This window comes from Puma concolor, chromosome B2, assembly GCF_028749965.1.
Source record: "Puma concolor isolate L17-30 chromosome B2, mPumCon1.1.hap2, whole genome shotgun sequence".
Taxonomy (NCBI): domain Eukaryota; kingdom Metazoa; phylum Chordata; class Mammalia; order Carnivora; family Felidae; genus Puma; species Puma concolor.
Genome location: NC_141671.1, coordinates 135,793,691 through 135,817,082, shown reverse-complemented (window position 1 = coordinate 135,817,082; position 23,392 = coordinate 135,793,691). Strand labels below are relative to the sequence as shown.

The 23,392-nt window shown below is 46.4% G+C and overlaps 1 protein-coding gene and 1 long non-coding RNA gene across 7 annotated transcripts in view; one reads left to right on the top strand and one right to left on the bottom strand.

The window, feature by feature from the left end:
* SASH1 (SAM and SH3 domain containing 1) overlaps positions 1-23,392 on the bottom strand; it is a 336,056-nt gene that overhangs the window by 147,192 nt on the left and 165,472 nt on the right. For all 6 annotated transcript variants that reach the window (XM_086708085.1, XM_086708087.1, XM_086708086.1 and 3 more), the window contains exon 2: positions 4,722-4,850. In XM_086708085.1, the coding sequence (XP_086564211.1) occupies positions 4,722-4,850 (129 nt within the window). The remainder of the gene's footprint in view (positions 1-4,721; positions 4,851-23,392) is intronic.
* On the top strand, positions 4,842-9,938 carry LOC147581278 (uncharacterized). Its single transcript, XR_015251630.1, has 2 exons — positions 4,842-5,719; positions 9,608-9,938. It is a non-coding gene; the product is annotated as an uncharacterized LOC147581278 (long non-coding RNA).

Genomic DNA, 23,392 nt, shown 5'->3' with positions numbered 1-23,392 from the left:
AATGTAAGTAACAGATAATCTTCAGTGTTTCCGGGGGGGTTTGAATTAGGAATAGAAGGAAAAGGAAATAAACGAACAGTTACAGGTCACTTACAATGATGTTCCAGGTCCTTTACGGCAGTTTTCTCATTTAATTCTTACAACACCTTCAGGAGATATTTTTACCCCCATCTTATAGATGGGGAAACTGAGGCTTGGAGAGGTTACACAATTTGCCAGCTAAAAACAAAAGCCAGAATTGGGCCCCAAGTGCCACCACCTCTTTCCACCAGTGTTTCTCACACCCTTTGCCACCGTAGCAAACACAAGGGCTGGGACTCCCGCGTGGGCTTAGGCTTGGGCTGGTATAGTCTGAGGAAGCCCCGACAAGCACCACAGTCATGACAGATATCACTCTTACTGCCTCTTAGTCCAGAATTACATCTGGAAAGGTTCAATAAACTTCAAGGAACAACAATGACACCCCAGAATGGCTCCTGCACCATCGGTAATGGTTTTGAGGTCACATTTCTCTGTTCTATGACGCAACGTTTTAATTTACGTGCCTGGTCCTTAAAGTCTTTACCTGGACTCCCATTTCCTGGCTCACACACAGATGTGATGATGATCTGGCACAGAGCCTGAGGAGGGCTTTGGCTGACGTCGTCCACAGGGTCCCCCTGTAGGTAGGGACTCCTTCATCAGGGCTATGCCTCACCAGCAACCACACAAACCTGTTTTCTGTCAACACCCAAGCAGACTCAACCTCACAGATGCCGAGGAAGTTGATATGGCCAGTAATAATCGCCCACCTTGCCTGTATCCCTTTCCTGGACACGGTGTCACTTTGACAGATGTCAGGCTTAGCATCACTAGAGATGGGCCCATCATGGACTTGGAAAGCCGTATCATTTCCAAATGCAGACTCGCCCAGCCAAAAAACCACACAGGGCTCAGGGATGTGCCAAATGTGTGGAAATATGGGCAACTTCCCTGCTGTTCACAAGCACTAATGTCCCAATCCCCAGCAGAGGCAAAGGCTGTGGTCCAGACATACGTTCCTTTAGGGCCCATTTGGTGCTAAATAAAAACTCTCTCCATAGTTATAAATTTGAATCATAATCCCTGTTTATACTGTTGAATTTTCACCCATCTGTACTCTCTGTTGCCTTCATCTAAACTAACTGGCCCCCAAAAACACTTTATCAAGTAAGTGCTTTATTCTAGTTGGGAGCCAGGTGATTAGGTCCTGGAAAAGTAGCTTGGTATCCGGTCCAGAAAGTTAATTACTAACATAATTATCAAAACCTTATATTTTTCAGGGTTAAGTCAAGCATCTCTGTGGGCAGGGGCGTCTTTTTGGTTGGTTTGTTCTCCAGTTGACATGTAATTAGCTCTTAAAGACAACACATTTTTCGACTTTTAAAGCCAAACACGGATATCTAAATGTCTACTCTATCTTTGAATATTCCCTCCATTGCCAAAATTCACCCAGAGAATCTGAAACGAAACAAAGTCATAAGCTGTTTCAACCTATCATTCAAATCTCCCAGTACTCAAGGTTGCCTCAGAATGGCTTTTTCTACAGCAGACACAACAAACTTAATGCTACTTATTTTCGTAGAAGATGCTTGAGGCTCCGAATGTATTCTTCTTACTGCTTTTGGTGGATTATTTCTTTCCCAAGCCACCTCGATTCAGCTTTCACAGGACTGCTTACTGACACAGAAAGGAAGTAGTAAGTCACAGGCCCTCAGACCCAAAGCTGCACCAACAGCTGAGAGAGCAGGGAAGGAATTGGTCTACTTGTCTGAAGGTGGAACAATATGCAATAAAATGAATAAAAACCATAGAATAATGCAGCAAAAGGCAGCATTATGGAGTGAAAGTGACAGCTTTCCAAGAAAATGACTTCCCATCAGGACTCAGTCTGTGATGAGCTAACCACCCGGAGAGGGAACTTTGAATATGTAGCTATGGTTGCATACCCGGCCTGAATGAATGACGGATGACCTCAAAACAGCTTAAGACGCATCTAACATGGACTTCTAGACTCCGGAAGCACGCAAATGACACACGGGACGCGTGGCATCTAACCTGACGGTCAGCGGTCTACGAGCTCCCCTATACCTCTGCAACCTGCCTGCGATTTCATAGAAAGAGAACCTGAATGTGCCCATCTGGGATCTTCCTTTTCTCCCAAACTACAGTCTATGGAGTGAATGAAGTTTCCAGCCTGGCTCGAATGAGCTCCCATCAATTTTACCCACTACCACATTGCTGCACCTTTGATGAGAACTAATTAAGCTCATCCGGAGGGATCCCCCGCCCCCCCCCCCGACTGTCTTTTGCAGCTCTGGAATCGAGCACACCAAATTAGGCCCATCTGTCTAACTGGGAGGAAGTTATTTGCCCCACTGCCAAACAGGCTTTCTTCCCTACCTAGACGCTGCCCTCTGAGGTTCCTGAACACCTTGCAAGGATTATGGGGACCCCAACTCTTAACCAGCTAGAATTTTGGCAAGAGCAGGGGATCACCTACCAATTCACAGCAATCCTTTCCTCGCATGGCAAATGTCACCATTTCTTCCAAAAGGAAGCCACCAAGCATGCTACTGGGCTACCGTTCAAAGTCAAAATTACAATATCCAAGAGTTCAGCGCAACTTTTACGTCGTCGTTCCGCTGCCATCTTGCCCCCCCAAAAGTCTTTTCTCATTAACTATGCCCCAAAAGAAGAGCCTAATTAATTTTAACCGAGTCTTCTCCCATGTGAGGTTACTTTTGTTAAGAAAAGGAAACAGCTCCCTCTCTCCCTGCCCCTCCCCAACTTGTCTCTCTCTCTCAAAATTAAACATTAAAAAAAAATTAAAAAAGGAAAAGTGGGGGGAGGGGAGGCGCCTGGGTGGCTCAGTCGGTTAAGCGTCCAACTTTGGCTCAGGTCGTGATCTCACAGTTTGTGGGTTCAAGCCCCGCATCGGGCTCTGTGCTGATGGCTCGGATCCTGGAGCCTGCTTTGGACTCTGCGTCTCCCTCTCTCTCTGCCCCTCCCCAACTTGTGCTCTGTCTCTCTCTCTTAAAAACAAACACTAAAAAATATTTGAAAAAAAAGGAAACAACCCTGCCATTCACACATGCCAGAGGACAAAGTTAGAAGAAAGACGGCCTTTGCAATGATGTCGTCTGTGCCTGCCTGGGCCACAGAGTCAGGCTCCCAGGACAGTGGCTCTTGGCTCCCAACCGATGCCTCTCGGGCTCAATCAACTCGATTATACTCTTACCACCACTGCCAACAACTCGGTGAACAAAAAGGAAAAAGAATCAATAATTATCTGACAGTCATATGCTGTTACTCCTGACCTAAGGAATCTTCACTTAGGTTGAATTAGGGAAAGAAATTAAAATACACAGGAATGCCAGAGTCTTACTGTAGAAGTGAATCACGCCCCTTTGTAGAATAACTGAGGTGCCTAAACTAGTTGTTGGGTCCATTATATAATAGGTCCTTTATAACATAAAAGGAATTACTAATTAAAGAACAATCTGTTCTTAGTTTCTTAATTATTGCTTTTTTTTAAATTCCTACCCTAAGCAGATTTATGAAAATTAAAAAAAAAAAAAAAAAAAAAAAAGGATACAAGTGAATCAGCAGTTTTCAAACTTTTTTTTAAAGGCAGAGAGAATCTTATTCACAACAGATCCATAGAGGCCCCTTCTCCCCTCCAAAATCTAGAAGATGATCAAACAGGAGTTGACCTGGATGTGGAGACATGGAGAGTTCTGCCTCCCCTTCCTGAAGGGGTCACCACAGTGAAATAAAACAATCTGAAAAGCACCGAACCACAGGAACCCAAATCGGATGTATGATGAAAATTTAAATTAATAAATGCAGAAGCTTCAGTAAGATCTGTTGCAGCAAATGTACTACCTGGAAACCCTAGCACACATGTAGATTACAGAGACCTAAGCTAGTTATTTACTTATCTGTCAAATGCAAGTTTAAATGCTGCACTAATCCTACATAAAGGTTTTCACAAAAACAGCCAAATGAATTTCGACACCTCAGTGAGAGAGCAGAGCCGTGGAAAACGGTGATTATGAAGAGGTCTTAATGACATGGAGGAACTATAATAAAATATTAAATAAAAAGGCAAGAATTATATTGCTGATATAAAAACACACTGAGCAGAGATCTGCTAAAATACCAGCATGCTAATTACCAGGTGAGAGATGAGGGTGGTTTCTGGCTGCTTTAAATTTTATTTTTCAAAAAAAAAAGAAAAAGAAAAGGAAGGGAGCAAAGGACAGAAGGAAAGACCTACCCTCGACATTCTTTGGGCTTAGAGTCCATGAAAATGTAGCGTACACTGGCCAAGAGTAAAAACATTCCTTTTGCTTAAGTTAAAAAATAAAATCTAGCCTTTTAATGAATACAGATATTCGGTCATGCTGCCCCAGCCAATATGCATTTATTTGGTCACAGAACTGGGTGATTAATCCTCTGGGACCTGAACTTTTTACCCCAAACTAGGGCAGCAGCCTGCAGACAGACGGTCCAGGCACAAGGAAGCCGGTCAGAGGGTCCGAGAGGGGGCGCTGGACCGGACCCCGGGAGGGGGCTCTGGACCGGGAGGGGGCGCTGGACCGGGTGGGGGTGCTGGCTCGGGAGGGGGCGATGGACCGGGAGCAGGACACCCAGCGGCCCCGCCGGGCAGCAGCGTCCTCCCCGTGCCGCCCACTCACCACGTCCAGGTCCTGGGAAACCCTCCGCTTCCGCAGCTCCTCCATCCTCTCGCACACATCGGAGAAACAGGTGTTGTAATAGTCTGCATACTGCTGCGCCAGGTCATCGATGTTTCCCAGGGAGCCGTCCTGAGGGCGAGGCGGGCAGCAGGAAAAAAAAACAGGAAAACAACAAAGGCGGTGAGTCCACCGGCACGAAGACCTACAGCTTTTGGTGCCCCTCCCCCCAGCATTTACAGTAAGAACGGCCGGTATTCGTTAAGTGGGAAGTATGGGCGCCACCTCCAAATCCTCCGGACAGCATTGGACACGGGGGACACAGGAACTATGTGCTCGCCTTTACAGTAACTCAGAGAAGTTGAGTGCCCACCGGGTCTAGGGCTAACAAGCAAAGAAGGCAGAACTCCAACCCAGGACTGCCGCGGCCAAGGCCGCGGTCTGAAACCCACACCTCTGCCCGCCTGGCAGGGCTAAGAAACCCCCAGGCGGGCGCCTTCAGAAGAGGCACTGTCCGGGCAAGAGGCTCCCCGAAGCCCCATCCGTGGCTGCACCAGAGCCTCCTGAGAAGTCCCGACGCCAGGACCCCACTCCTGGGAATTCTGATTGCGAGCGGAGGGCGGAGGACCCGTGAGGGACGCCGCAGCCGAACCACACCTGTGCCTCCCTGAGACCCTTGAAAAGAAAAAAAAAAAAAAAAAAAAACCCTATTCCTTGAGTTATTCCAAGTACACAAGCGAGAAGCACACACGTTAACAAATTCACCTAAAGAAGAAACAGGTCTGTGGCCCCAGCAGCCGCTCCGGAGCCCACGTTCCTGAGTTCACACTCAGCTCCGCGGCCGCTCACAATTCAGGGGCCTGAGGCGTGTTTCCTAAGCTCTGGAAACTCTGGAATAGTACGGATAACCTCTGGACGGATAACCTCCGGTAACACTGGAATAGTACGGAACCTATCTCTCAAGGAGAAGCGGTGAAGTAACAGGGTCCACCTGGCACACAGTAAGTGCTCAAAACTTGCTTAGCTACTCATGTTCACTACAAGAGAATGTTTCAGACTATAGTCTTCCTTTAGGGCAGTCGAGGCCTTGAATGCGTGTCTGAACACGTACACACGGAGGACACACACTGCATACATTTGTAAGTTATGCCATTTCTTCTACTCACTCGTTCATTCATAAAGACATTTGCCCTCCCCTGTTTACCTCCCGACGTGTCCTTTCTTTGGTAAGAATAAATGGCCCTCCCAAGCCAACCAAGGAAACGCAACTTTTAGGGAGCCTAGAAGGTGCACACGCTTTCCATTTTACGGTCCACAGCCCTGTCTAAACACGCAAACACACTCAGATGCAGGTGGGGTTGGGGAAGTAAGAGTTCTCCCAAAGCCTTTCCGCTAAAGACCTTCAGGCCTTGTCAGGAGGCCTGGGTCGGAGCGAGCATCTCTATCCCGCGTCTGCACTCACTGATCTTATGCAACCCACGTACAGGAGAAACAGAAATGAAAAGAAATGATATTTTAGAAAAAAAAACCTCTCCCTCCTCCCCACCCCAAGAAAATGTTCTCCTTTGAGGTAATCGTGTCCAAGTCCCCAGGACAGATCTAGGAAGGAGACGTTTGAGCATTTGAACATGTCTGGGCAAAAGTCATTCCTTCATTTGGTCGTCGGTCCGTCTCAGACAACAAGCTGGACAGACACGGAGGCTCTGGGGGCCTAGCCTCCTATTCAATACGTTTACCGTCAAGTTTCCGAGAGGGAAGTAATATCGGTCAAGGCAGAAATCTGCTGCTAGGCCTCTGAGGAAAGGCCCAGAGGTGGTCAGCCTGCTGCTGGTCTCTGCTTTCCTGCCGTCAGCAAACTGCCTGAAACCAGAATCACTCAGGAGGGAGGAAGCCAAGCCAGAGTATCTTAAAGTGAGGTTTCTGAAATCTAGCATGATGAATCAAATTATGATCCTAAGGTTTGTCCTGACTCGCCTCGGCCCTACGACATGTACCCCCGTGGGCCACAGCATGGAAACCCACAACCCCCTGGCGGGTTTTCTCATGTTTCCCCATTTTGCCCAATCTGCCATCGACCCCGCCACTGAAGTGACCTTGCTAAACAGATCTGACCTGCTTCCCCTCCTCCGAGAATCCCCCATGCCGCCCCATCACCCAGCTGAAAAAATAAACCCCCGCCTTGCCAGCCCAGCCCTCAGGGCCTTTCACCTCGCCTCTGCTCCCCAGTCGGCCCTGATGAGGAAGGAGCTGAGAGCCACTGCCTGCGAGGCCCAGAGGAGCCAGAGAGAAGCAAGCAGCTTCCTACAACGACCACTTTCCCCTCGGAGCAGGCCCTCTCCCACCCCACACACACCTCAGGCCCAACACCTGAACTGAGTTCTGACCACCAACTACTACTCACAGCCAGGACTAGGGGAGCAAAGTGCCCGCTGAAGCATGGGCTTGAGTCCACAGCTGCTGGGCCGGCTGCCTTCTATTAACCCAGCATTTTTGCTTAAACTTCAAAGAAACAAAGTCCTCATGGTCCCCCTACTCTTCAAGATCCTCATGTTTGCTTAGTCCCCGCCCCCGGTACATACTGGGAAGGACCCAGGAGCTCCCTTCAAAGCACGTGTTGGAAGGTGGGGGGAACAGGGTTTATAGCCGTACCACCTGAGAACCCATTCTTACGAGTTACTACCTGGATTCTGCCACTGCCCACAACAGCTGGGGCCCCTGAAGTCCTGGGGCCCTTCAGAGTTATGTCAAGTCTATCAAGAGTATGAGGCTATCCTGTCTCCATCCAGAAACTTCCACCTTCATCCATCCAGGAAGGGAAACATACCTGTCACCTTTGACCAACTACAAAACCTGTATCTTCTAATACCTGAGTGAACTTGTTAAACCCCTAGAGATTACAGCTACACACTTTCCTATAGCTTGCCGTTCTTAAATGAAAATTTCTCTCCCTCCCTCCGCCCGGCCCCATCACAGAGGCACTAAGAATTGTACTGTTTTAGCCAAGGCACTCCGATCTTGAATTCCACCTTCTCAAAAAACAGCCAGCTGAAACGTACAACTTAACACGATCACCGGTTTTCTTGGATCAGTCAAGTCCACTCCAAAAAAGTTCGTAAGCCATTATTTACATAGCTTTGTTTCAAATCACTTCCCCACCCCTCCTTTTTCCTAGCAATACCTTCAACATCAACTGTTCGGTTCTCAAGTTTCCAAGCTGCCGATCAGCGGTGTTTTTTGCCACTGGAGTTTAAGTCCCTATCCCTCAGCCCAGATCACCCCAAATTCCCCAGTAACGCGGGGGCCTGGAAAATATATGAGAAAAAAGGCAGCTGTTCAACTCAACCCAGGCCAAAGACAGCAAACACTTCACACCCTGCAGCATGTGGCAACGTCCAACCCGGACTTGAGGCCTGGCAGACTATGATTTAGAGCGGCATGGCACAGCTGCCCCTGTGTTTTCCCAAATCACTTTCCAGATGTGCAGTAAGTCCCCAAAATTTCCACTTTCGGCAGCCTTGATGATGTAAGTGCCAAGAGAGGCAAAAGAATAAAAGAACGGGATTTTAAAAAGTAGGTCTTGTCTGCCATCCCCAGGAAGGAATCCTGTTCGCCCCAATCAGATGGAACCAATGAACCACGAGACGATGTTCTCTTCCTCCACTCAAAACCCATGCTCTTTCCGGACTATCTGGAAACCTTGGCATCATTTCCGCCCAACGTGTTCTTGAGATAGCGCAGACCTATTCGGTGAAAACATTTGCTTCTGGGCGCCTGGGTGGCTCCGTCGGTGAAGCGTCCGACTTTGGCTCAGGTCACGATCTCACGGTTCGTGGGGTCGAGCCCCGCGTCGGGCTCTGTGCTGACAGCTCGGAGCCTGGAGCCTGCTTCAGGTTCTGTGTCTCCTTTCTCTGCCCCTCCCCTGCTTGTTCTCTGTCTCTTTCTCTCAAAAACAGATGTTAAAAAAAATAAAAACATCAAAATATTTCCAGATTAGGCTGTAGGGAATTTAACCAATGTAGCTGATGTCAATACCACCACACCTAGTGCATCTTTCTTTCTGGAATGTGAGGTTATGTCTGACCCAACACCCACAGCGCTCATGTCAAGAGGCACTCAAGTTGCAAAATAGTAAACGCTCTCTATGCTTATTCTAATAGATACAATTATTAAAATACTGAAATCGATTTCTTTTTAAACTTCTATTTCTCTTAAGGTGTTCAAGGTTTCTGCTCTAGAGTCATTGCTCGCCTAATTTGTCTCATTTCTTATTTTTCGCCTTTGGTTCTCATGCGTGAGGCTGAAGGAATATGGGTTCAAGTTTAGGAACAGGGGGAAATCTTATTTCCTCCAAAGAATTTAAGTAAATTATGAAAGTGTGTCACCCGATCTTTTTGTAAGAATTTCCCCATACGCAGCTAAAAAGAAAAGAAAAGGAAGAAAACCCATGCAAATTCAAGTTCTCTTTCCTTTTCTTCCTGCAAAACCAGGCCACGGCATCTTTCCCATATGACCATCCACTTCAATTGGTATGGATTTAAACTGGATCGGCGGTCTCACTACCAGGGGCAGGTCAACAGAAGACGGACCCTGTGCAATCTTCCCACGAAGCCACTGCACACCAAACACTCATCTTTTATGCAGCCAACATAAAAATGCAGAGATATGGGGCATTTGTACCCAACAACTCAGATGGGGGCGGGGGGGGGACTGCTGTCGCAATTAAGGAGAAAAGAAGCAGCACTGTTCTCGTAACGACTGACTTAGCAGTCTTTTCTGATCTTTATCCCAACGTACTTCTGTCTCTGGAAAATGTAAAAACTCAAAGTACTATGAAAACAGAAAGCATTTGTATCGTTAACTTTGGTTATTTTTGCTCTCCTCTTTCCCAGATGTCGTTTACGGTGTAGGGTATCCAGACAGGCTTATGGAGGAAAAAAAAAAAGAAGACAAAAGTCCTGAAAACACCCGGAAATACAATGTAATCTGTGCTGTTGTATGCAGATCGCATGCAAATGAATGCAAATGAACCTGTAATCCTGCTATTTTCTGTATCTATAAAGACAGAGCCCCAAGGGAAAACTCCAAGTGTGGCTCTGAATCCCCAACGTTGAGGGGAAGAAAGAGAACAGACTCCTGGCTCATTTATTTAGTGTCTCTACCTTTTTTGGTCTATAATAATAAGTATATATACATTTTGAATAATATAAATTATACGTTCTATTTACATTGCTCCCTGTTGTTCTGGAGAGGGGTGGAGCTGAATATATCAGTATTCAGTCCCCGACAAGCTAAGTCCGCTGGAAGAAATCACTGCAATAATGCAGCCCGATTTCTTGAATGACTTTCACTCTGCGTTTTCATTCTTTTTTTTTTTTTTTACATTTATTTATTTTTGAGAGACAGACAGAGACAGCGTGAGCAGGGGAGGGGCAGAGAGAGAAGGAGACACAGAATCGGAAGCAGGCTCCAAGCTGTCAGCACAGAGCCCCATGCAGGGCTGGAGGGCTGGAACCCACGAACTGTGAGATCATGACCTGAGCGGGAGTTGGACCCTTAACCGACTGAGCCACCCAGGCGCCCCTCTGCGTTTTCCTTAATTAGCTTCTTTAAAGATTTGGAGGTGATAAATGCTTTCAGCAAACGTTCTGGTGAAATTGCTGCTGCCATAAAAAAGACTTTAATTCTGGTTTCCTCATTCGGCCTCACTGCATCTGTGAGGGGTCGCTCCCGGCACTAGCTCACTTACCCCCATCCTGCCATGTCATTCGTGGAGAGAGTCACTGAATATGCCATGATCTCGAATATTTTTCTCTGAGGTATGTCGCTCCTAGCATTTCTGCAGATGGTCTGGGCGGGAATACAGTTTGTCTCAGGAAGAAGTTTTTTACGCAGGACAACCAAAAACATACAGGAAAGGGACCGTATTAGGTCATGCTGGTGGTGATGAAAAGCCCTGGGGGGCGGGGGTGGGGGGGCACACCCACGTGGCAGGTGGCTGGAGGGCTGACTTCACATTTCCACTCCCCCTCTCCAGAACACCCTAGACCTTGCCAGGCCCTCTAATTCTTGCCTTGGCAAATATAATCTTGGTGCCCGAGGCCCCCACTATTCTGCACAGAGGTCTCCGCTTAGCATAAACCCAGCCCTGGGGAAGGAAGGCCTCAGGCAGGCAGCACTGAGGCTCCCTCCCTCCCGGCACTCTCTCAACAACTGCTTCTAAGGAAGTGGCCTTCAAAGGCCTGAGGCAAAACACCAAAAACAAAACCAACAGAGACACACACACACACAAAATGCAAAACGAAAACCAAACAACAACAAAAACTAGGGCATGGGACATCTTTGACAGAATTATTTATAAACTACTTACAACTCTAAGTACTTATTAATGTAGACTGTATCTATTTACATTAAAAATGGACACGGGGTTGGGGGAGTGGCAGCGCCTGGGTGGCTCAGTCTGTTAAGCATCCGACTTGGGCTCAGGTCATGATCTCCCGGTTCGGTTCATGGGTTGGAGCCCCGCCTCGAGCTCTGTGCTGACAGCCCAGAGCCTGGAGCCTGCTTTGGATTCTGTGTCTCCCTCTCTCTCTGGCCCTCCCCAATTCGTTCTCTAAAAATAAATAAACGTTTTTTAAAAAATGTACTGCCAGAATCTCACACAAACTAGGAATCCCTAGTTATCAACTCAGAAGGAGTTTGAAAAGCTCGGTCTAAGTAGGAAAACTCCGTTTCCTGACCATAGAGAGGAGCAGCTACAACAAAATGGGATTAAAAAGGCCTCCTCCGGGGCGCCTGGGTGGCGCAGTCGGTTAAGCGTCCGACTTCAGCCAGGTCACGATCTCGCGGTCCGGGAGTTCGAGCCCCGCGTCGGGCTCTGGGCTGATGGCTCGGAGCCTGGAGCCTGTTTCCGATTCTGTGTCTCCCTCTCTCTCTGCCCCTCCCCCGTTCATGCTCTGTCTCTCTCTGTCCCAAAAATAAATAAACGTTGAAAAAAAAAAAATTAAAAAAAAAAAAAAAAAGGCCTCCTCCGTATCCCTCATGGGGACGGTGTGCTGGATCTCTGATGTCACATTAATGATCAGGTATGATGAAGAAAGTGATCAAGGCTATAAAATTAATATGCTTTTCAATCATCAATACCTAATACAGTATCCCATCAATTCCAATAATATTTATTGAACACCTAGGACACTCCAGACGCTACACTAGGTGCAAAATATTCAATGTAAAATCAAGAAACACGGATGTTTACTATTAACAGAAAAGCAAAGTATGCTTTTTAGTTTATTTTAATGTAGTCATATGGTTAAGTCATGGAAATCTGTTGAAGGGGTTTGCTAGACTGTGCTTGGTGTAAGGTCTTTTTGGAATTAAAGACTCTGGAAGATCTAATTTGCTGAGCTATCATCGGCACAAAAGAACATGTCACAGGAACCTTCAGAACTTGAAATTGAAGGGAAGTGACTGGAACGTTGACAATTTGTTAAAAAAAAAAAAAAAAATTCCGGTATAGATTCACTCTCAAAATGGGCATGTGGAATTAGCAGATGGCAATTTCAGACTGAACTCATTTCTCATTTCTAAACTGCCCTGAGCTTAATAGAATCATAGATTTGGAAAGAACAGCAGAGTGAGCTAGCTGGGTGGCAATGAACGAGCTAGTTTGGTGGAAATGAAGTCACAATTTCTGACCATATTCACAGATTTTGATGAGTATGAATCACACTCGACAGTTTCTCTGGCTGCCTTCGGCACACGATCATGAGGGTATGAGCATTCTCAAGCATTTGGCCAGTCAGGATCTGATGCCGGGTTTAAAAAAAGTGACCTATAATATTCTGAGCCATTTGGAAATGAATATATTAATCTCACAACAATCCTGAAATTTCTGGTTATGTTGTTAAGCCTTGTACAATATTTGAGGGTTTCTCATATTTTAAGAAAACGATATTCTGCCATGGCTTGCAGAGTCGGGGGGGGGGGGGGGGATGATAACACAGGAGTCAGAACTGGATTTGACCATGGTTGATTTCCATGGAATGCACTTAAGGAAGGCTAAGAGAGAGATTTAGAGGTCATGGTGACCTGATCAAAACTGACATCAGGCATCATGCTTGTAACCATTCACTGTTATAGAACCAGTGTTGAGTTGCCAAAGTTCTAGATTTTTAAGAACTGGTAGGTAATGCCTACAGGGTGTTATCAAGAAAATTCACATGGCTAGGAAGCCTGAGGACACTGCTCAGATGGCCTGTACTAAAGTACGTGGGCACCCCCTTATACTGTGATAAGTTCTCAAAACTCTCATCCACCTCCTTAGCTGCCGACAGCTGCCCATGCCTCCTTTTCCTGGGTACTCAGTGTGAACTCTCCAACCCCCCAAACTTTCGTTCCTGATTCCAGTATTCCAGAGATTAGCACCCACCAGTTCCACGGATGCCAGACTCTCAGGAGTCATTCACTTACCCCCAAAGGAAGAGGTCACTATGACTAATATAACTTAAATTATACTAATGTGTCATACATAAGTCAATGTTAGTATAACATGTCTTCTCTAATATCTCTCCCAGTCTCAAGGGTCTCAAAATGTCTCTCCTTGTTCATCCTAGCAGTGTTCACGCCTTGGACAGAACTCCCCAGCTACTTACCCTCTCTCCAATCTCATCTCATTTGCAACCCACTCTATGCGCCATGCCCACTGTCACTTTTCAAATATAAATCTTGAGAGCTTTAAAATGTCTCCCAGGGAGGATTTGACAGCGTTGGTCTGTTGGATACAAAACATGCACCTTTTTACCTGGAGCTGTCTGTCTTTATAGACTTGCTCCCATAGCTCCACCTCCCTATCCATACACCAGTTTGGGCCAGATCAAACCAGTACATGCAGCAGCACCGGATCATCCACGCTCCTCCTTGTGGCTTCTTCTGCCCGGACGCGCTTTCGCCCTACTGACCCTACAGACGGCAGCCCATCCTTCACAATGGGCCGTGAATGGCACGTGACCTTCCCACTGCGTCACTGTAAATCATACATTCCACCTGCAAATGGAATGACCTGATGTCTGCGATCTGCTTCAAAGTCAAGGAGGGCGAGGAAAAGAGTGGGAGCAGACATGGATGAAACAAGACTGGCAGTGACTGATTAATGGTAGTGCTGGAATATGGGGCTTCTTTAAAATATGCTAATGTTGTATATATTTGAAATTTTCTATTTCAGGGGCGCCTGGGTGGCTCAGTTGGTTAGGCGTCCGACTTCGGCTCAGGTCATGATCTCGCCGTCCGTGAGTTCGAGCCCCACGTCCGGCTCTGTGCTGACTGCTCAGAGCCTGGAGCCTGTTCCAGATTCTGTCTCCCTCTCTCTCTGACCCTCCCCCGTTCATGCTCTGTCTCTCTCTGTCTCAAAAATAAATAAACATTAAAAAAAATTAAAAAAAAAAAAAAAAGAAATTTTCTATTTCAGGACATCTTTGAAAAGTGACTTTTACTTAATTTACATGGTTGTTATCCCCAGACTTTAAACTCCTCGAAGGTGGAACTGGGTCTTACTCATTTTTGCAACCTCAGCACCTAACACCATCACAGTGATACTTAGCGATCACCTAAGAAGTGTCCATCGAAGGAAGAAGGAAGGAAGGAAGGTCAGTAGAGCTGATCTCCTTGCTTCCTGAGGGTCTCTATAACATCCATTCAGTATTTTCATATATAATGGTGAGATTGTAGTCTCAGTCTCTGGCCCCACCAACCTTACAATAGCAATTGAGTCCGCTGAGTGACACGATCAAACGTGAAATACATCGTTAGAAATAACAACACATAAAGAATGAGGAGAGCGGGTGGGAAATACATTTCCAGGCAGAAGGCACCACAAATATAATTCCTCTGAGTCAGGAGACAGTCTACCTAACCTGTTCCAAGAGGAAAAGCTACCCAGGTGGCTGATTCGGTGCAGAGGTGTGGCAGGATGGGAGTCAGGAGAAAAGAGGAAGAAGGAAACCCAGGTTGAGGATTCTTCATGTGCAGAATTGATTTCTGATTATTCCACTTATTGCTGATAATTCTTAGCACGTTGACGGTCATGGATCTTGTTGGAATCCAATGGAAGATTCTTATACCAGGAAGATTAACAAGAAAGTTCCGTGGTGCAACGGGCCCAAGGTCACTACAGGCTGAACGTTCTCCTCACACCCTGACAGAAAAGGCAAGTAAGCGGGGCGCCTGGGTGGCTCAGTGGGTTAAGCATCCGACTTCGGCTTAGGTCATGATCTCGCGGTCCGTGGGTTCAAGCCCCGCATCAGGCTCTGTGCTGACAGCTCGGAGCCTGGAGCCCGCTTCTGATTCTGTGTCTCCCTCTCTCTCTCTCTGCCCGTCCCCCACTCATGCTCTGTCTCTCTCTGTCTCAAGAATAAATGAACATTAAAAAAAAAAAAAAAGAAAAGGCAAGTAAGTATCTCGAAACAAAGACTATATAGAAAGGCACTGAATATATCAGGAATGTATCCAGTTGAATCCTTTCCATTCAATCCCCAAGGGAGACCAGTAGGAAAACACACCTGGAACGCTGCCAGGTCAGGTGGTGTCAAAGAGCAAATACTACAGCAACGCTGAGGCCAAGGAAACGAGCACATTCCCTTTCTGGGAATGAGTTATGGCGGGCTGAACAGAAACCTGTCTGTTCCTATTTACCGGAAGCTATTTTAGGGCCCTTCGTTCATGTGACACCAATTGGGTCGTTTCTTTCCAAAGTCAAGGAGAAACCGGCTCACCCATTGCCCTGGAAAAACTCCAAGTAATCCAGAAACAGCTCTTCAGCGCACCCCTAACCCTCCTCGAGCGCATTTCCTGACCTAGTTTCTGACATGTGCCCTTTTATCCATCCCCTTGATCTCACGGACGCTCATAACCATCAGTGCTCTAAGGCCTTTATTTAGGCACTCAAAGGCCCACTTGTGAATGTGGGGTAAACAGGGAAAATCTGCTGGCTTCATTCTGTGCCCATCCTGACCTGTAACAGGCAAAAGCAGATGAAGAAAATGTCAGCCGCACAAAATTACTCTTGTTGTCCCAGGCACATAGGTGAGTATTACCTGTATCTACATCTGTGTGTCTGTCCATCTGTGGATGCAACCATATAAAGCAGTACGTGACATGAAGGCCATACTTTTATTTCAATCCTTTGGGAAGGAAAAGTTCTTCCCCAACTACATCATTTCCCCTCAAAGTGATCTCAATTTTCATCATAGAAGATTTTCACAACTGCCAAGAATATAACATGACAGATCCCTGAAAAAGCATCCTTAGCAATGGATCTCTTCTTACTTGGAGATTAAAGACATCTTGGAGGTTGAGAGTGAAGATTATTTGCTTTGTACCACATCCTTTAGAGAGTTACAATGTGAACTTGACAGGCATTTTATACCTAAAAGGACAAAACAAACAAACAAAAAAACAAAAAAACACCACCTAAGACGAATTTACATCATTCTACCAAGCCACTTATCACTAAAATGAAAATTTTCATTTTTCCAATTTGCTCACAAGCTGAGAATTTACTAACATCACCACTGCCTTTTTCATGACATCTAATGTTTAAAAATTTCTAAGATATACTTTTTAAGTTTATTTATTTGGAGAGAGACAGAGGAAGGAAGCTCAAGCGGGGCAAGAGCAGAGAGAGCCGGGGAGAGAGAATCCCAAGCAGGCTCCACACTGGCGGCACAGAGCCCGACGTGGGGCTCGATCTCACAGGGACCCGTGAGATCATGACCTGAGCCGAAATCCGGAGTCGGGCACTTGACTGACTGAGCCACCCAGGCTCCCCCATAAACGTTTTTCTTACAGAGCAATTCACTTCTATTGAAGAATGAACGTGTTTAGGTACTTATCAGCCATATCTTGTTTCTTTTAACAGTTTTATAGGTCAGGGTTTGTTGGGACATAGTCCCCTCCTTCCTATCCCATGCTCTTAGATTTCTAGACTAGTCACATGTCTACCTCACTTACTCAAACTTTTTCAGGCTTCTCACCTGCTCTATAAAAAAGAGCAATTTCACTTTTTACTCTGTGATGTGGATTAGATACATTTTTATTTTAATTGCCACATAGTGGGGTGTGGGGGGGGGAAGCCTGAAAACAAAAACAAAAGTCACGAACATAGTTCTAGCAAGTCTCTTAAAGAGTCCCCTCATTTTTAATGCTGACTCTGTCAGGATGGGCTGTGTTTTTCCATTGGCAAAGCACAAGTCAACAGCTCTCTTTTACACTGGGAAATCAAACACGCGGCTGCCTCCCATTCACCCCAGGAACCCTGTAACCACAGCAGCCGGAGACATCCTGTTTGAACCTAAGTCTGATCCTGCCGCTCTACTCAGAAGCCTCCAGTCTGCCTCAGAGTAAAGGCCGCAGCCCGCTCCCCCCTCCATGAACTGAAAGGCCCCCGGCACCTGTGCCCCCCCCCTTCTCCCGTGCCCCATCTGGAGCCTCTCGGCTCATTGCCTGTCCACACCGGCTACCTGGCTTCCCCTCCAGCCCACCAGCTAGCCTGGCCTTGGAGCTGGCTCCTCTCTCCGCCCCGCAGGGCTCTTCCCCCACCTGCCGCAGCCGGGACTCGAAACCCTGCTTCCCAAGCACATCCTATCTACAATGACAACCTCTCAGGCACACACAGTCTCTGACCCCCGTCCTCTGCCTACTCTCTCTCCTCCTCACCTCTCATCACCTAAAACAGTTTGCAAATGGGGCGCCTGGGTGGCTCAGTGGGCTGAACGTCCGACTTCGGCTCAGGCCATGATCTCACGGTTCATGGGTTCAAGGGTGCAAGTCCTGCGTCAGGCTCGCTACTATCTTCAAGGAGCCACTTCAGATCCTCTGTCCCTCCCCCTCTCTGCCCTCCTCCACTCACATGCACACGCACTCTCTCTCTTTCTCAAAAATAGTTACAAGAAAATAGAAATAAATAAAGAGAAATGAAATTTAAAATAGTTGGCGTGTAACTCGTGTCTGTTTTAGTCCCCTCCCCCAACTAAAGTATAAGGTCCATAAGGGCAGAGATTTTTCTAAGTTTTGTTCACTGTTCAGGGTTTAGGGCAGCGTCTAGAAGAATCTCGAAACTAATTTACTGAATCAGTGAATGAATCGAAACGATAAAATGATCCATCAACAAGCACTGTGCCAGGCACTATGTTCAGCCCCTTGGGAAGAGGAATATAAACAATTTACACGTTGCTTTATGTTTTGGTTTCATCTTCTCTAGGTAATGGACCGACTCTTCGGTTCTCAGACTTGAAAGTAACTGGCAAGGCTTAATTTCTACAACACCCACGACTCCATCATAATTCAAAAAGCCAATATTAACTATGCGGTGCCTTCTTTATGTGTATCATCCTGTTCTCTTTGTACGGTTTCAAAAGAAACAAATGGAATATATAGTGCAAGGTGTTAATTACATAAGCTTATTAAAAACAAACTCCTAAGAGGCGTTGGTTTTAACACTTAGCACTTTCATGTTTATGTAGTTTATTAGTTTTTAAATGTGAGAAAGTCAAATGCAGTAGGCATAATGTTGCAAAACAGCCACCACCAAGGGAAAACGATTTCACGCACACATAGACAAGCCTTTTCAAGGGCTAGTTCTAGGCTGCAAGTATGAAAGTGAAAGAACCCGGCAGCAGAAGCAGGTTTTTATAGGACAGTGTTTTCTGAGTTTGGGGTGATGTCGGGCTTCCATATGCAGCGTGCAATTACGTAATTTGCAATGTCCGCGTTTTCACACAGTCAGAGATGCAGTACTGGTAATATTCCATTTTGTAAAAATGAGTGAGGGCTATTTCGATTCATTCTCTATATCTAGGCCATAAACAACCTAGTCTGCTAACTCTAAATACTTTTCTGTATTGCATTTAAAGAGAATGTTCTGTTATGAATGTTCTGTTAATGAATATCCCAGAACAAGATCTTCTGACCTCTGTCCACAAACCAGGCCATAAATGCAGATAATAAAGATTCTCAAAAGGCCATTAGAGGTAACTGTTCTCCAGCTCCAGGTAATTCACAGCCCTCCTGGTCACCGAAGGCAGGTGTGTTGGGAAAACTGGTGAGTAAGAGGCTCCCCGCCCCCATTGCTGCCTTTCCTTATTTGCGAGCACCATGAACCTGTAAAGCTTCCTCGCTCTGTGCCTAGACTGAGGTCAGATCCTGTTCCCACCTCCCCATACATGAGCGTGGCTGTGGAAGCCTGACATGACTCACAGGCAAAAATGCAGAAAACCCAAATTGATTTTCCATAGAAATAATTCAGGAAATTTCTAAAAAGGTATGCCAATTAACTTCAACCTCACTTCATTTTTTCCAAAACATTTGCCCAGTGACAAGAGGCTCTTCTCTCCCAGCCCCCTCTCCATGCCAACAACACCAGTGAAAGGTATAAAATATGGCAGAGGTAAGAGAATTACAGCCATTCCTGAAAAATATAGTCCATGAGGCTGGCATTCTGACAGCAACATTTAAGAAGACGACCAAGGAGAGATACTAAAGCATGAGGCACTTGCCAATATATACATCATAGATTTTTTTTCATTATACATTTTCATTTGTTTCATTCATGAGCGGCAGTCTTCCTTGGAGAACACCTTATTAGGTCGGAACATATTTCTGACAAGAGACCCTAAATATCTCCTAAGCAGAGACAGAATTTAATAGAAGGAAATCAAGATGACACTGTTGAAAGGTAAGAAAAGGAAAACGCTGGGGGTGCCTGGGTGGCTCAGTAAGTTGAGTGTCCAACTCTAGATTTTGGTTCAGGTCAAGATCCCAAGATCGTGGGGAGCCTGCTAAGATTCTCTCTCTCTCTCTCTCTCTCTCTCTCTCCCTCCCTCCCTCCCTCCCTCCCTCTGCCCCTCTCCCCCATTTGTGTGGTCTCTTCCTGTAAAATAAATAGAAGAAAGAAGAAAAAGAAAACGATGTCGAAGATGAAGATGAAGAAGAAGAAAAAGAAAAGGAAAATTCTGGGATCAAAACATTTTAATCCATTCTATTCAAATATGGAAAACTGAAAGACTAGAAGTCTGGAACTCATGATTCAGAACTTTCCACAGACTATTTCTGTGTGAATTTCCTCCTGATTCGAAATCTTGCCAATTCTCCTTGAACCTCCAATGATAATTACTCACGTATTTGTTTCTTAGAATTGCGTTGGATTTTGTCCATATCCCACAACTTGTTTTTTAATCAAAGATATTGAGGTGAACTTAAAAGACCTCAGAATACTCTGTCTAGGAGACATCGGAAGAATCATTTGATCTCTCCTTACAAGCCCTCCTCACGTTCACCTTCCATTTTATAAAAGAGAAAAATGCTGTTTGTTATAAGATACTATTCTACCTACTTTTGTGGAGGATTTCCTTGGTTTTGTTTCTGGGTTCCTTTCTCTTTTTTGGAAAAGGAAGAGGAACAAGCAGTATATGGCATAATTTTTTTAAAATTTTTTAAAAAAATTTTTTAATGTTTATTTATTTTTAAGACAGAGAGAGACAGAGCATGAGCAGGGAAGGGGCAGAGAGAGAGGGAGACACAGAATGTGAAGCAGGCTCCAGGCTCTGAGCTGTCAGCACAGAGCCCGACATGGGGCTCGAACTCACGAACTGTGAGATCATGACCTGAGCCGAAGTCAGACGCCCAACCGACTGAGCCACCCAGGCACCCCTGGCGTAATTGTTAATACCCCCCAATCTCTAACCTCAAAGAAGCAAGTTACTAAATTTCCTTGTGCCTTCGAAGTACCTGCCCACAGAGCAATGAGGCCAAATAACAGGGATCAACAATCCACATAGAGCACTCAAAAAGAGTATCTGGCACCCAGAACTCAATAAATGACTGCTCTTAACCATTGCCATTGTCACTATCAATACCAATGTTAAGGAATATCATGATCAACCCTGGGTTGTCTGGCTGAAAAAATTTTCCTGCGCCATAATGAAATCCCCTTTGTCTAGGTAGAAACAGTTTCAGTGGGTGAAGCGGATAGGCCTACAGATAAAATACGTAGAAGCCAAGAAACCCGTGATAAACCCAGCTTCCAAAATGGCTGGCCTTTTTCTCATTCGTAGAAGGGGAATCTATCTGCAGGTATGTCCCTCCTATGCTGTGTATTCCCTCAGGGTTTATGTAGTCACTCTGCCCTCCCTGCATGTATTTGGTCCTGGTTGTCTCCCGCACGCACATTCAGGCACTTTCCCCACCACGTATCAGCTCGGCCAGGCCCATGCATGTGCCCTCTCACAATGCAGTACATCTGGAACTCTCTGCAGTGCCTACCACAAGGTCGCACGGGTAGGCATTTCATGAAAGCTCAACAATCTTCCAGACTAACAGCATGGAGCTTCGTGCATCATATGGATGCTGCTAAAATGATTTGCTTTTGTTGTTTTTTTTTTAATGTTTTTTTTTAACATGTATTCCTATTTTTTTTTTTTTTTTTAACAGACAGAGAGACAGAGCGGGAGCAGGGGCGGGGCAGAGAGAGAGAGGGAGACACAGGATCGAAGCAGGCTCCAGGCTCTGAGCTGTCCGCACAGAGCCCCACGCGGGGCTCGAACTCACAAACTGCGAGATCATGACCTGAGCCGCAGTTGTAAGCTTAACTGACCGAGCCACCCAGGCGCCCTGCTTTTGTTCTGTTTGATTGAATTTGTAGAGTACTCTGACAATAGAATTTGGCGTGCGTGCGTGTGTGTGTGCGTGCGCGCCCCTGTGCACGTGTGCATGCATGGGCGTTGGGGACGTTGATTGGATGAGCTGGGGAAGAAATTGACAAATTGAACATGTACATGCCTATATTGTGTCAGGTCTTCTTGCAAGTTATTTCACTTAAAACACACAAGACTTAATGTAGGTTTTACTAAGCATACAACACCAGTGAGGGCATAGACACTCGGGGAGGTGACAGACACATCCGCTGCCACTTGGCTAGTAAAACACAGACCCAGGCTTCAAATCCATGCCTATCTACTCCAAAACCTGATGTCAGCACTTTAGAGCGATGGACTTTTACCAGTTGGGTATATAACAAACCTTAGCTAGCCTTACCGCTTATTTTAAATTGTAAAGCCATCTCCTGGGGCCTCCCACAGAAGATACCCCCTCTCGTGACATTTTTTTAAATAAAGATGAGTATTAGTTAGCAGTTCTCCGGAGCTGCAGAAGCGTACAGATGAATAATTCACTCAGCCGCATATGAAGAAACATATACCTGGGTGCTTGGTGAGGCCAAACACATTGGCACGTCATCCAATCCATCATTTCTTCCTGAAGCTGGGCCCATGGCTGACCCAAGCCACTCTCAAGCGGCTGGCCTGTGGCACTGTGGGAAATGCTGGGGGCTTGGAAATGTGGACACAGCTGCTCAGGGGGCCTCTGGGAGGTGTCCCTGCCCCAGCTCTCTACCCCAGTACCGCGTGCGAGAGCATGAAATGGGAAAAAGAAGCCACGTGCCAAGAGGGGTGCAAACCCAATCCATCCCCACCCCAGTGTGGGCAGGAGAGCGGGCCTTGGAACTTACAGACTGGAGAGGGCGGGCCCAGATACAGATCTAGGCTTGACCTCAGCACAGCTCCCGGAGGGCGGGGTGGGGGTGGGGGCCAGCTCCGTGTCACCACATCCTGGTCAACCCTGGCCCACCCTCCACCAGGACAGCTTCCTGAGGAAATCCTGCCTGCTACAGAGAAATAAATGGGTGGCTCAGGCAAAGGATGTAAACAGAAGCAGCGTGTTTTGTTCTGTGTCCCTGCCCACCCGAGCAGGGTCTCCATTGAACAATTTTTTGGCCGCAACGCAAGTGAAAAGCCAGGCTGAGAAAAAAATAAATGCCAAGCTGAGAGATGGCTTGATTGACTAGGAGTTGGAAGTCAAGAAGGTGCACGGTGTACGGGTGCCTGGGTGGCTCGGTCGGTCGAGCACCAACTTCGGCTCAGGTCCTGGTATCACGGTTCGTGAGTTCAAGCCCCACGGTGGATTTGCTGTGGTCATCGTGGAGCCCGCTTCGGATCCTCTGTGCACCCCCCTCCCCCCCCCCCGCCCTTCCCCTGATCGCACTCTCTCCAAAATAAATAAACATAATAAAAACAAAGAAAGAAAGGAAGAAAGAAAGAAAACGCACAGTCTGACTCAATTGAGGATTGCTGTCAGGACTCAGTTGTTGACACCTAAACTTTCAGCGAAAGTAACAATAATTACGATAAATAGTAAGACACAGCACTCTTTTTCCCCCAAGTTTTTATCTAAATTCCAGTTGGTTAGCATACAGTGTAATATTAGTTTCAGGTGTAGAATTAGTGATTTGATACTTAAGACAACACCCTGTGCTCATCACAAGTGCCCTCCTTAATCCCCATCACCTACTTAAAAACATTTTTTTTAACTTTTCTTTATTATTGAGAGACAGAGCGTGAACACGGGAGAGGCAGAGAGAGAGGGAGACACAGAACGGAAGAAGGCTCCAGGCTCTGAGCTGTCAGCACAGAGCCCGACGCAGGGCTCGAACTCACAGAACGGAACGTGAGATCATGACCTGAGTTAAAGTTGGACGCCCAACCGACTGAGCCACCCAGGAGCCCCAATCCACACACAGTACTCTTAAGGCGTGTTCCTGAGCAAAAGTCAAAAAGCTTGACAGCCCAGAACAA